The following is a 13,918-nucleotide window of genomic DNA, read 5'->3' as shown; positions in this document are numbered from 1 at the left end:
AGCCCAGGGTTAGTTTTGGGCTATTTTTTGCCCTCTCATCAACCTCACTCACAGATACCCTAGTTGGAAATTTGTAATCATTTGCAATTTTTTGGCTTCTAGAAATAGACAATTGGTTGATTTGATTTCTGCGGTCATATTAAACTGTGTTTTGTACGGCAGTGATTGAACACTTTCTACACAATATCAATAGGTTTCTAGAATTGTTTATCATTTTATTTTATGGTTATATTTTGGATAGATATACCATATGGGGACATGGTTTATAGAAAAATAATAAAATATACATCAATCTGTCTATGTTTTGTAAGTTATGCCAGTGTTTTCCCACAAAGTACTCATTGAGCACTGACCCCCCACCCCTTTATTTTTGATAAAAATTGAAAACATGGGATGGGGGTTAGATCTTTAATTAAGGCTCTAACTTACAATGCCCTAACTCTGATGCCGCTATTATAACCTAACCTTAAGTAATAATCTTCAGCAGTTATTTTCAATTTATTTTAAAAATAAGGGGTTGGGGGGAGATTCAGTGCCCAACTTTGTAATATACGGAAACACGCCGATATTTCTAACAATTCAACCTCTTTTTTCTCTTTTTTTAGAGAAGCTTTAAACTTGTCAACTGTAGGTTTTTAGCTATTCGAGAAACGTATAGGGAATGTCAAACGTACAGTTAAAATAAAATTAAAAATAAACATATTTTTAGATAAAACATTTTTGTGGTTGGTTTGGTTCACATGAGGCAAATAATGGTTATAGAACCCAATAACGCAAGTGCCTCCTTGTGGGCTAGATCTACCTTCAGAGTTTATTCATATTTTTTTTTAAAGTTTTCTGTTATCTAATGCGACACATTATTTATCAGTATGGCCTTGAACCGGTTCTAATCCAGCTGAAATTAATCGGATTCGAAGTCATACTAGAAAAAACTTTTCGTCATCAACTAAATCCCAATAACTGTTAAAAAAAGCCTATGGGAATATTTGTATTATCATTCTACTTAATACTGGAAAGTATTATCTACAATTACAATGAAAAACACTCTCTATTAGTTTTATCGAACTTGCTCGTAGAAACGTAATGAAAATCATAGCCATATTTATGCCCACCCCTTGCTGGGGGCCCTAACCCTGCGATGGCTATACATTAGGGTGTCCCAAAAAGATTTTTTTAGCACACTATTGTAAATCGTGTCATTACTTATTACAAAACCACTGCACTGGTACCATTCAAAATGTTTTTAACTAAAAGTTCAGCTTTAGTAAGTTTCGATCTTTTTACTTCCCCCCTTATGGATGTCAAAATTTTATTGTATCTGAACTATGGCTTCATGGTGCTCCCATAAAAGATCTTGAGGAGTAGAATCAGGAACTAAAGTCTGTAAAAAAAAATATCTTTCCCCCAACCTGAAAAATAAGTGAAAAAATCAACATTATTAGAGGTTTTTGGGATTTTCTCAAGACTAGGAGCGAGATATTTATTAAACGGACTTTGATTCCTGATTCTACTACTCGAGACCTTTTCTGGAAGCACTGTACAGCCATAGTTCTGAAGCAATAAAAATTTGACCTTCATAAGGGGGGAAGTAAAAATATCGAAATTTACATAAAGCTGAAAAAATGGACCCAGAACTTCATTTTTGGATTCAATCGTTATCATTTCGTTGAGGTGCTGGGTTTAGATAATGTGCTTGTCAAAATTTCAAATGGCTTTTCTGCAGTTATACCCTGTACCAAATAACAAAACCTAACATATCCTAACACCAAGAAAACTAATATCCCAGTCCTTATTTTTTTCTTTCTTCAAAATATAGGTGGCGATTTGAAGTAAAGTACTTTGAAATAATTAGATTATTATATAATTTATAGAACACGAAGAGTTGTGACCGCTATGAGAAGAAAATCTTTTCTAAAGGTAAAAAAGATGAAACAAAAAAGGATTATATAATCCATAAGTAGCGAAATAAAAACAATTAAATTGAAAAAAACGAAAAAAAGTAATGGAGACGGCGGATAAAGAAATAAAGTATATAGTTGCCAGGAATAAGTTTTAACCAACAAGTGAAATAAATCTAAGATAATATTTGGGGGCAGCTTGCCAATTCTATAATGTGTTGACCCCCAACGACAGCTAAAAATCACGTATAGGTTTCATGATTTTTCCCGAAATAATTTCATTTCTTGTAAAAGCTGTTCAGTTGCTCATCAATCATATAGCCACCAATTTAATTACATACTGCCGTAGAAATCATAATTCCAAAAATTTTTGTTAGTGGACAAATTGACATATAGAATAGTTGCGTAGTATTAATGAGATTCTTTACAAAAATAGGAGACTATTTCATACTTCAGCCGGATAAGAAACATGTCGCCCTAAGAAATTCACAAAAAAAAATTTTAAAACTACCGAGCAATTCACATTTCACCTTTTTCTCCTAGTAATTGTATATTCATAGCGTAGCTTTGCTGCTAAAATTATTCTTATAGGTTTTTTAGAGCATATTTATAAAACTGAAAAAAAAATGTTTTAAGCTCTTTAAAGTTTTATAACAAATAAAAAAAGTAAAACATTTTCGAAAAATAGGTTGTAATCTTAGTTATATAAAAGGTTTATTTTATGAAATGTTTTTAAATCTTTAGAAAATGAAAAAGTATAGTATTTCTATTAAAAAGTACAGAGAAATGTAACATATATTTTCTGCTTTGTAATATTTTTACAAACTGAAATTATGCATAGCATCGTATTTTAGACAATTTGCCACAAATATAAAAATTCAAATTATACAATTAATACTTGTTTTGTTATCCCATGCCTTCGGATTTTAAACTTACAATTTTTTATATCCTCGAAAATGTGTCTATAATACGAAGATGCGATAAATAACTATTCCAAAACGGTTTCGAACCCTAATAGTTTCAATTGCAATTGTCCACAAGTAATATAAATGAAATCACTTTTTTGTTAACCGCGGACAAATATCTTTAGTACGATGCTATAAATTCCTCCTTTAGAATGAGTCTATCCAGTAAGGGAGGGGACATTAGACTCTAAATTTCACTTGCAACCAAAGTTTTATTTTCTTAGTTAGATCAAAATCTATGGGTAATATTGAGTTTTGATTGTTGGTTCCCAACTGATAGTGTCAATCTTTTCAAACTATAACTTTAATCTGGAGTAAACTTGTTTATCATCATCGGGGATGTATATTTTATATTAATTCATCTCCATTGGCTTATCCCTTAAGATCCCTGAAGTCTATCGTGTCAGTTGGTCCGGAGATAATTGTTTTTGTTTTTGTTATTAGGGACGTAGTGAGGATAGTACTGTACAGGATTCAGACAACAATTCTAATCAAAATACAAGGTACCACTTTTAAATGAAATTTCTTAATGATTTTTGGAAGAAATGTGCCTGACCCCTACACTATAGTGGGAAGTCCTCCCGCATATTATTTTTGTTTTCACGATTTTTCTTATCGCTGATGGGCATTTCTTTTCTTCTTTCTCTGATAAATAGCCTTAAACCATCCCTGGACAAGTATTAATTTTTCCATAAAAGCGTGGAACAATAAGTCCAGCTGTTTTCGGGATATGCAGTGCACACACTTACATACAATTGAATAGGATAAGAATACAAAATCAAACATAAATTAAGTTTCTACATATTGAGGCGTAGTTTCATGCTCCAACTTGAAAATATAATACATTAAATCTCTCAGGAGTGATGTAATAACCAACTTGATGGAAAGTAACCCAAGGTAATTAATTTAATTGATTCTCTATTAGTTATTTCTTTTCAAATAAACAGTGTCACAATTTACTAAACTCCATGTTTTTTTCTGTGTTGATTTTCTGTTACCTACCCTGGACAAACTTACAATTTCCTGAAATGATTACAATTTCATGAGGGAAAATGATTAAAGAAACTTGCAGCAGTAATGATATTTTGCTCAACTATATTTGACTTGACATGCATTTAGAGTATTTGAAGATTGTAACGCAGAATTTCAAGGCATTAAATCATGATGTCAACAAAACATTTGATGCTGTCAATATAAAAGTAATTTGAACAAAATATTTGATGATTTTAACAATGCATTTGATAATGTCAAAAAGGCATTTGATGAGGTTTACAAAACAAATGACGAATTTAAAGTATTTTATGATGTTAATAATACATTTTATGATGTTATGAAAGCATTCGATGCTGTCAAGAAACTTTTAGTAATTTTTACAAAACATTTGTTGATGTCAATAAAGAATTTGATATATATGATATGATATTTAATCCTGTGCAACTGCGCGCCTCTTGCACGGCAGCTTGCAGGCCTACATGACCATTTGCACCAACATACATTACATTAATGGCCTTAATAATAACCTTATTAATTACAAAATTTTAAGCTAGGGGCGCTAACTCGCTGCTGGTGCCAGTACAGCGAGTTAGCAACAAATATGTTTATTAAAAATTATAATAATAAATCAATGTAGGCTGCAGCTGCTGGACAGTTACACTTGACCCATTCTTTCTGGTTCCTCCTTAGCCAAAAACTGGTCGGCTCTTAGAGGTCCTGCGGGCGTGCAGGACCCTTCTGGGGTTCCAATGGGGGCTTGGCTGTCCATGGGTATGGCCGCTGTTCGGCGGCGGGGTGTGTGTGTGTGTGTGTACTTCAACTTCGTTTCGCTATCAGTCGGGGGGTGTGTAAGCCGTCAAAATGCCTCCGGTTGCGTCAGGGTGCGTCAGGTTGTTTCAGGTGGTTCAGGTACGTCAGTGTGCTATTTACCCTGCTCTCCCAACCTCAATGTTCAGGTGACTAAAAATACAATAGTTAACTTGTCCCATAGGGGACAAGGAGAGAATTTTTTTAGATATCTTTGAGGCAGTCCTAACAGATGTGAGGATATCATTAATTTTGAACTGTGTAGAGCTTAGTTGAGAAAAAAGTTAATATACTGAAGTTAAGATAAAATAAAATAAAAATTAAAAAAAAAGTAAAGTATATTTATATATTAGCGTAAGAAAAAATAATAATTGCGTAGGTTTAGATACGCAATTTATTGCGTACATATATACGCTGTGTAGAGTACGCAGAAAGTGAGAGTGAATGAACAGAAAATGGAAGTGGGTTATTTGTGGAGTGTGTTTGGTCTTTATTAAGACTACAATGATAAAATAAAGATAAAACTAGGAATGTAAAATAAAAATAAGTCTTTTCATGTAAAATAAACAAAAATCTCCTTAAAGAAAGAGAGATATTTTGCAAGTTTACATAAAACATATATAGAGGGGGGGGGGGATTAAAGGGGTCTGTGGAGTAGGGTAAAAAATAAATGTATGGATATTTTTGACTTACAACTTGGGGATTATATTGCTCGCAAGTTATGTTCTACATGGATTGTCTGCAGTATTCCGAATTACACCTAAATTACAGAAAATATTCATTAGTTAAAATAAATTAAGAAAAGAGGGTAATTTATTCAATATTGTTTAACAAATGATTAAATAGTTTTTTATGGAATATTTTTTCATTTTGAATGTTTTTTATGTTTGCTGGTAATTCATTAAAGATACGTGGGAAGCGGAAAAGTGGAGTGTTCATAATAAATGAATTTGAATTTGTTCTTGTAGCAAAATTGTTATTATTACGTGTGGGGTATCCATGTATATCATAATTAAATTGCCAGCAATCATCAAATATACGAGGTGTTAAGTTATTTTTAAATTTATGCATAAATTTGCATATGTTGAATTTCATTAGTTCACTATAAGGAAGAATTTGATATTGTTTAAATAAGGGTTTAGTATGTTCCCTGTTATTTTTCGATTTAGCTATTATTCTAATGCAATTTTTTTGAATTATTTTTATGGGATGGAGGGTTTCTTTATTAACACCAGTGAAAAGAATGATGCTATAATCCATGAGGGATTTGCAGTAAGCATTGTATAAAATCTTTAAATGCCTACGATCAAGAATATTTTTCATTATTCTTAATGAAAAACAAGCGCGCTGCAATCTTTGGTGAAGGTTGTCAAAGTGGAAACGATAGGACATTTTTTCATCAAGCTCTACTCCAAGGTGACGAGCATGTTTATCGTTCTTGTTTTGATTGTCATTACTTACAAGAGAAAGTTTTGTTATTTTATTTGGGTCATTTTGATTAAAATCATTGGTGTTTATATAGACAGGAAAAGAAAATTTTAATTGCAATTCATCAGGAGAGAAATTTTGTCGTGGTGTGGTGAAGATTAATATTTTAGTCTTTTTTGCATTTATAATAAGGCGATTTGCTGAGTACCACTGGACAATGTGAGGTAAGGTTGTTTGTAGTCCATCAATAAGTTCTGTCAGGTTCTCACGAGCAAGAAAAGTCAAAGAGTCATCTGCAAATAGATTGAAAATAGCATTTGCAATGGCATTTTCAATATCATTTACAAAGATTAAAAATAATAACGGACCAAGAACTGATCCCTGGAGGATTCCTAAGACAATATCACGTAATGAACTTATTTTTCCTTTAAAGTAAATGTACTGTTTTCTGCCATTAAAGTAGCTTTTTATTAGCTCTAAAACTTGTCCCCTAATTCCATAGTGGCTTAATTTGCTAAACAAAATATTTCGGTCAATAGTGTCAAAACACTTTTTTATATCTATTAACACAGCACCACAGACCTTGCTCTCTGCTTGAGTGTTGGCAATGAGGTTACTCAAGTTCAGTAGGTTGTGTACTGTGCTAATAGATTTCCTAAAGCCAAATTGTCTGTCAGAAAAGAAGTTTCTCTCTTCTAAAAAATTATGAATATGTTTATAAAGTATTTTTTCTAGAGGCTTACTAAAATTATCTATAAGGCTTAGACAGCGATAATCTTCTGCAGCTGATATATCCCCCCCTTTAAATAAAGTAATACATTTGCTAATTTTCATCCCTTCTGGAAAGGTACCAGAACTTATTGCAAGATTATAAATTGCGTTAAGGGGTACAGATAGGGGCGCAGCACAATTAATAATTGTTTTCATTGCAATGCCATTAGAATCTGTAGAAGTTTTTGGAAAGCAGATGTGATGAAAGCATTAACAAAAAAAATTTTATATTACAAAGCATTTAATACTGTCGTTAAAACATTTGATGATGTCAACAAATAATTTATGATGCCAAGAAAGCATTTGATGAAGTTATGAAAACGTTTGATTATGTTAACAAAGCATTTTATGCTGTCAAGAAAACGACCCAAAAGTGCTGTAATTCGAGGACGTCCAATTACCCCCCCCCCCCCTCATTTAAAATTTACCCCTACCATTTAGGAGATTACCCCCCCAAAAATGTTTACCCTGGGGGTAAATTTTTTTGGGGGTAAAAAAAATTAACCCCTGCCAACAGATTTAGGGGGGTAATTACCCACCCCAAGCAAATTTTACCCCCAGGGTAAAAATTTTGGAGGGGGTTAAGAGAATTTGCGACACGCTTCGCGCGCCATTTTAACCCTCTTCAAAAAATTTTACCCCCCAAAATAAAAACGCTTGGACGCCCCTGCTGTAATCATTTGCGCTTTACGTCCTTACTTTTTGAATATATTTTAGCCCTCCAAAAAAAAAAATAAGATTTTAGTAAATAGTATTAGTGCTAATAATCTTTTTTTTAGAGATTGATTAGCTGATAAATATTTTATCTTCTATTTTACAAAAGAGGAAATTTTGTTAATTATTATTGGGTTGAGGAAGATTTTTTTATCAACCATTATCCTATTCCTGTAATACATTTTTTGTTTTAGTTTTGAAAGTGGAGATAAGTTAGTTCACACTGTGTATGGAAGCTTCTATCTCAGACTTGGAACTGTGTGTAAGATTTTAGAAACGAATCAATTCTATTATATAAAGGAGTATGTTTTTTTTTGTCTGAAGCTTAATATTTAGAAAACTGCTAAACCGATTGAGTTTACATTGGTTCCGCGGTGGTGTCGTTATTAATCAATAAATAGTTAGATATGGTTGTTATGTAAAACTAGGTATAACTATCTAAGATATCTATATCTTATCAGATGTTAGGTTTACTTAATACAAGGAATAAATTTAAAAAAACTCGTAGTCGGCATAAGTTGAAGATTGTAACACCATCCTATCAAATATAGGCATTGTACAATTTAATAAATTTAATCATTCTTTTATCAACAAAATATAACATTTTTTAAAATTTTCATTGTTTAAAGTTATGGGCATTTTTTTTATTTTCTTTTGTTATGATCAAAACTATTATATATTTCACTTCTGAGACTAGATCACTTTGGTAATTAAGAATAATTTCTTTAACTAATATTTTCATAAACTATATAGTTCATTCTGTCTTTATTATAAAATAATTATACTTCGCTATTTATGGATGTTGTCATCCTTTTAGTTTAGTTTTAACCTGTTAATGGAAAAGAGCAATTAAAAAAATCATTGGATGATTTCCTTAAAAGTGTCTTGCGAGCAAAGAAAACGCCCCTACCCCTTATTTTTGTATGAAATTGAAAATATGCAGAAGAGGATGGCAATTTTTTCTTTATTCTTAAACCTATGGTAGTGGCCCTATCTTTTCGTCCCCTAACCCTGGAGGGGTAACCTGAACCCAATATAAACTAACCAAACCAAAAGTAAAACTCCGAACCTCTCCCTATTTTCAAATAAGGGGGAAGATGAGGATTCTATGCTCAACTGGCACTTTCAGGGAAACCGACAATTATTGTTAGAATTCATTTATTTGTTGTAAAAGTACTAAAACTATTTATTTTGTAATTATAATCTCAAATTCTCTGTCAAATTCTTACAAAATCTGATTATTTTATTATTTTCAAATTATAAGTTTTATAGAAGATTTTTAGTCATTCAAAATTGTCTCCATGAGAAATTAATCAAAAAAAGAAGGTTATACAAACTTTTACCATTATGACATTATACCTTGATGCCCATTATCAAATCAAAATTCCACCGTCAAAAACTGTTTTAGATAGACGTTTTATATCAAAAGTATGTATAGTTATAATTCAAAAGTAACTACATTTAATACCAACAGATGGACCAGCACTTTTAATGTAAAATATACATAGAATAAGGAGGAATAGAAATAAAAACCTCAAATATTTTAGGGAATATTGAAGAAAAGTTGTGCTTGCGCAATAAAAACATAATATGAAACTTGAATGGTACACATGTCAAGTTGGGACAAAACTGAAATAATATCTTTTTAATGAAAATATATCGAAAGTATTAGATTTTTCCTCTAACTTTATGTCTCTACTGCATAGAAATTAAATTTATGTTTATCTAATATTGTTTACATTTCACCACTGTCAATATACTTTATGACGCAACTTGCGTAATCACTTGATTACGAAATGTAAACGTAACTTGCGTAATCACACGATTACGAAATGTAAACGTAACTTGGGTATAACTCAACAATTAATAAAATAATTTATGATAATAATTGAAATTAAAATACTTAAAAATATATAATTGGATATAAACATCTTTTACTCTCAGACCTTGAAAGAATTAAAAATCAGCTGCTAAGGATTTTTTGTAAACAAATTTATGTGCAACCCTAATACAAATGCCGTGATCATTATTTCTTAACCAAATATTTTTAAAGTCATTTTTTTACTAAATTCATGTTGAAATGAATTTTTGTTTAAAGTTTTGCTAATACTATAAGGTTTTAATCCATTGTGAATAGGACAAATATGGCTGGACGATTGGCTGTATGGCTTTTAGTATACTACTAAAAAAGGCATTTATTTTTCATATCATTTCTCGATAATATTTGAAATCATATGCTTTTACTACAAGCCTTGTAGCCATATAGGGCTTTCAAAAGTTCCAATTTTATTTCAGGCTACCCAGGCAGAATCTTCTACCTGGATTCTATTCTATACTTTATCTTCTTTGAAAATATAGCTTTTAATTAATGACTTACTTAACAACATCCATAAGTAGCATAGAACAAAAAATAGGCATGGACAACGGACAAAGTGAGTCACAGAACAAATAAAAAAGAGATCAATAATGTATGAAGATAACGGAAAAGTCACTAAACCTATCTTATCGTTAAATAGACTGACAGGCCAAGTAAATTGTATACTGGATGTACAGATTAATGCACGGACAGACAAAGAGAAATACCTATAAACTATCAAGTAAATGATTAACGTTTTTATTTAGTGTTTGGGATTGGAAGCTTGATTTATACTGGCATCGAAATTGGTGGAATTTTTGAGGTAATTTTCAAGAAACAAGAAAAAGACAAACCCAGGCCTAGCTATTCTAACAATCAATTCTACAAAAAAATCACGAAACCTTTGGAAGTAAGGGGTGGGTATATCTTGTTTTTTTTTCATGTAACTGAAAAGGGGAGGAAAAGGGGAAGGGGAGGAAAAAGGGGGTTGTGGGGAAATTTTCATTTATAATTGTTTGTCAGAATCACATTCCCTTTTCCCTAAACAAACATACATAATCATAATAATAAAAGATAATAATATTAGCAGTGTGCGTTACGATTAAATATCCCCAATTTTGTGTTTTCCCTTAAAATATTGACACAGATTATCTCTGTGCACGCGCCTTAATATAAATTATTTTAGGATGGTATTCTTGGAGAGAACACAAAAGGTTTATATTTCCTTCAGGATATATAATTTAACAGGCTGCTGCATCCCTAGCTTCAATGGGTTATGTAAAATGTTTTAGGAAAGTTACACGGAGTAACGGACGCACTGACAAATAAAACAATTCACAAAGAAAAGATTTGCTTCTAAAATACTTTCGTTATTTGTACTTAAAATCTTGAAAAGTATAGTTATCGTTAAGTTCTTAACTACTGTAACTGCGAAATGCTTTGTGAAATAATATTTTCCGTTGAAAATGGATAAAATAAAGTTTTAAAAAGATAAATGAACGTAGAGAAAAGTTTTGTCAATATTTTTTCTTCTTAAGTGTCAAGAATTCTATTTGGTGAATATAGAAACCTTTTACTAAAATAAAATTGATATATTATTTCAGCGATAGATTATAAGCTAATGATAATAAACAAGTACAATTTTGTCCATAATTATATCGCAGTAATAATCCATCACAGTATTCAAAAAAAAAAAAAATCTCATATAGGTGTTAATTTGCGTTTGTATAAAAAATTAGATTTATAAGTAAAAAAATTATTAGCAATCACCATGAAATCCTTATATAAAAGGAAAAGGATTTGTCTGTCTTTTATCTTAGTGTTTGTCTGTCTGTGTACCGAAGGATCTTGCTAACCACTTAGCCGAGACGTTTCACCTTTACAGTGTAGACTCTTATAGGACCTTGTATGATTTAACTTTTGGGGGGAGGGTACCACCACTATCCAAAAAGAAACGCCCCTAGGAAAATATAATCCCCCTCCCCCCTCAATTTTTTTAAAACCTAAATTGAAAGTGGAGGGATCGGAAACAGCATAAAGTGCAGACAAAAAAATGACATCATACAATAAAATGACCAATGATAGGCCAGTATAAATTGTAATTGACCAATGATAAAATTTATGCTGGCCTCTAATTGGTCATTTATTGTATGACGTAATTTTAAGTGGCCTAGAGGCCTCTAGGGTCGTAACTGCTAGACATATATAAGGTAAAATTCAGTGTGATTTCCATTGATATTTGTATTTCCAAACTCTAGAATTTGCACCCATATGTAATATTTAATATTTTGTAACAATTTTTTAGTAAATAATACTCTATAACTCACCTTGTCTGTCCGTCCAATACACAATAATTATATACTCTATACCACACTTTGTCTGGATGTTCATCCCCCCCCCCCCACAATTGTATTTTGAAATAATTGAAAATTTTAGAATAGGTTTTTTTTATGTTCAATCCATTCGTGGAGCCCTAACCCAATTTAACCTCAGCCAACCAAAAGTATAAAAAGCATTTCCTATCCCAATCTATTTTCAATTAATTTATCTCTGCTAGACTTTAACCACCTTCTACTCGGTTATATTGGTTATACATAGAAACCAAACTAAAATATTATATTTCACACGTAGTGTTGATATTTTAAGTGCTTACATTACGATTATGTTTACATAAATAAAATTTTTGCAAAGTTTTATAATAAACATTTAAATAATATTAATAATCCTTATAATAAAGTAACAGGATGTCTGTTTGTCTGTCTGTGTGTTTGTATGTTTGTACCGAAGGATCTCGCTAACCGCTAAACCGATCGGGTTCCGCTAAACCGATCGGGTTCTCTTTAACGATTAACTTTTTATAAATCCTGGGAAGGTTAATAACTACAGTATGACCCTCAAAAAAGTATTTTTTAGCATCTGCAGCCCTTATTTCTCAATGAATTATTAAAAAATGTATATGTCCTTGTTCTCTATAGATTTCCACATAAGTAGATATAGCAAATTTAATTTTACCTCCATTAACTCCGGAGATTTTTAGAGCTAAAGTTTTGAAAAAGTGACTGAGAAAAAGAATTTTTTTTGTTTCTCATAATTTTTGGATGGTTATATTATGTTTTTCTGGCAACTGAATAATAATACATAAAGAAAAACAAGTCAACTAATTAATTTATTTTTATTCTACCAAAAAATATCAATTTTATATGGCAAAAAATACTACTGAATGAATTTATTATTTGCAAATTTTAGGTTATTTATTTACCCTTATTTATAAAAAGGATTAATTATGACAGTTGCTCCGCCCCCTTTTCTGACATCTCAATCATTTAATAGGGGGTTAATTAAGTTTTTTAAACTTATGAATCATTATGTTCTAATTTAATTTTCTTTATAACTTTTTTGTTATTAAAGTTAGGATTATGAAACAAAAACAATTTTCCTGCTATATTCATAAAGATTTATTTGGTTTTTAAATCTAAAACAAATTTGCCTAATAAGTAAGTTTTTCAAAATATCATTAAACTAAAAAGACTCAAAAAAATATGAGTAAAAAAATGCTTTTTACTCAAAGCCTAAATTTTTTATTTCATTTTTGTATAAAGTTTCTGCTAGTAACAAAAATAAAAGGACTTCTACCTTAATTTTGCTAAAAAAGTCGTTTCATGTTAAAAGTTACTTTTTCCTCAGTCACTTTTTCAAAACTTTAGCTCTAAAAATCTCCGGTGTTAATGGAGGTAAAAAAAAATATTTTGATATCTACTTATGTGGAAATCTATAGAGAACAAGGACATATACATTTTTTAATAATTCATTGAGAAATAAGGGCTGCAGATGCTAAAAAATACTTTTTTGAGGGTCATACTGTATTTGGGGGGAGGGCACCACCACCCTTCCAAGAGAAATCACAAAAAAACATAAAATTTTGCCCAGAGAATTTAACGCAAAATAGAGAGATATCGTAGAGACTTGAACAAAAAAATTTAAGTGCCACTAGAGGCCTCTAGGGGCGTATCCGCAAGTGTCGAATAAAGTAACATCAGAAATATTATTTTAAACAGGGCTCGTCAGCCTCATGTAAGCCTCAGGAAAATCAACCTTGAACAGTTAAAAAATCGGCTTGAAGTCTAAACCTAGGCCAAATAAAGCAATCTCTTTTTTTTTAGAAAATCAAATAGGTTTTAATTTGAAGCTAAGGCGCGGCTAACGCACAACTAAAAAATCTAAATAGTATTATTTGGTGTATGCATTTTGTGTATGTTAGACTTAAGTAAAGTGTTTAATTTAATATTTTGTTTAAAAGAAGGTTTGTCTTGTCAATTTTTTTAAACAGATAATTAAACTGGGCTATGTTTCGGTGGTTCACCCCTCGGTTCGTCTGATTATTCTACTAGTTTTTCATACCTACCCTATTTAATAAGAAAATAAAATTTTTAAGGGGGTAGATAACCTTTTCACTCAACACCCCTCCTTGTACATCAATATAGCTCAAT

General features: G+C 31.1%; 1 protein-coding gene and 1 long non-coding RNA gene across 7 annotated transcripts in view; one reads left to right on the top strand and one right to left on the bottom strand.

Moving 5' to 3' along the window:
• Nucleotides 1–13,918, top strand: part of LOC145320005 (proton channel OtopLc-like) — a 118,792-nt gene that overhangs the window by 48,860 nt on the left and 56,014 nt on the right. For all 6 annotated transcript variants that reach the window (XR_013880102.1, XM_080162437.1, XM_080162438.1 and 3 more), the window contains 6 exons: nucleotides 1,872–1,917; nucleotides 3,308–3,366; nucleotides 3,722–3,760; nucleotides 7,771–7,838; nucleotides 10,199–10,254; nucleotides 10,618–10,645. Coding sequence is in view for 5 of the 6 variants with exons in the window: in XM_080162437.1 (XP_080018563.1) it covers nucleotides 1,872–1,917; nucleotides 3,308–3,366; nucleotides 3,722–3,760; nucleotides 7,771–7,838; nucleotides 10,199–10,254; nucleotides 10,618–10,645 (296 nt within the window). In the remaining variant the exon portion in view is untranslated. The remainder of the gene's footprint in view (nucleotides 1–1,871; nucleotides 1,918–3,307; nucleotides 3,367–3,721; nucleotides 3,761–7,770; nucleotides 7,839–10,198; nucleotides 10,255–10,617; nucleotides 10,646–13,918) is intronic.
• Nucleotides 4,272–6,032, bottom strand: LOC145319426 (uncharacterized). Its single transcript, XR_013879841.1, has 2 exons — nucleotides 5,357–6,032; nucleotides 4,272–4,816 (listed from the first exon to the last, which is right to left on the bottom strand). It is a non-coding gene; the product is annotated as an uncharacterized LOC145319426 (long non-coding RNA).

The sequence above is a fragment of the Acartia tonsa genome, chromosome 5 (assembly GCF_053477335.1).
Source record: "Acartia tonsa isolate MP-2025a chromosome 5, ASM5347733v1, whole genome shotgun sequence".
Classification (NCBI taxonomy): Eukaryota; Metazoa; Arthropoda; class Copepoda; order Calanoida; family Acartiidae; genus Acartia; species Acartia tonsa.
The sequence above is the reverse complement of the archived record's forward strand: the minus strand, read 5'-3'. Positions and strand labels throughout refer to the sequence as shown.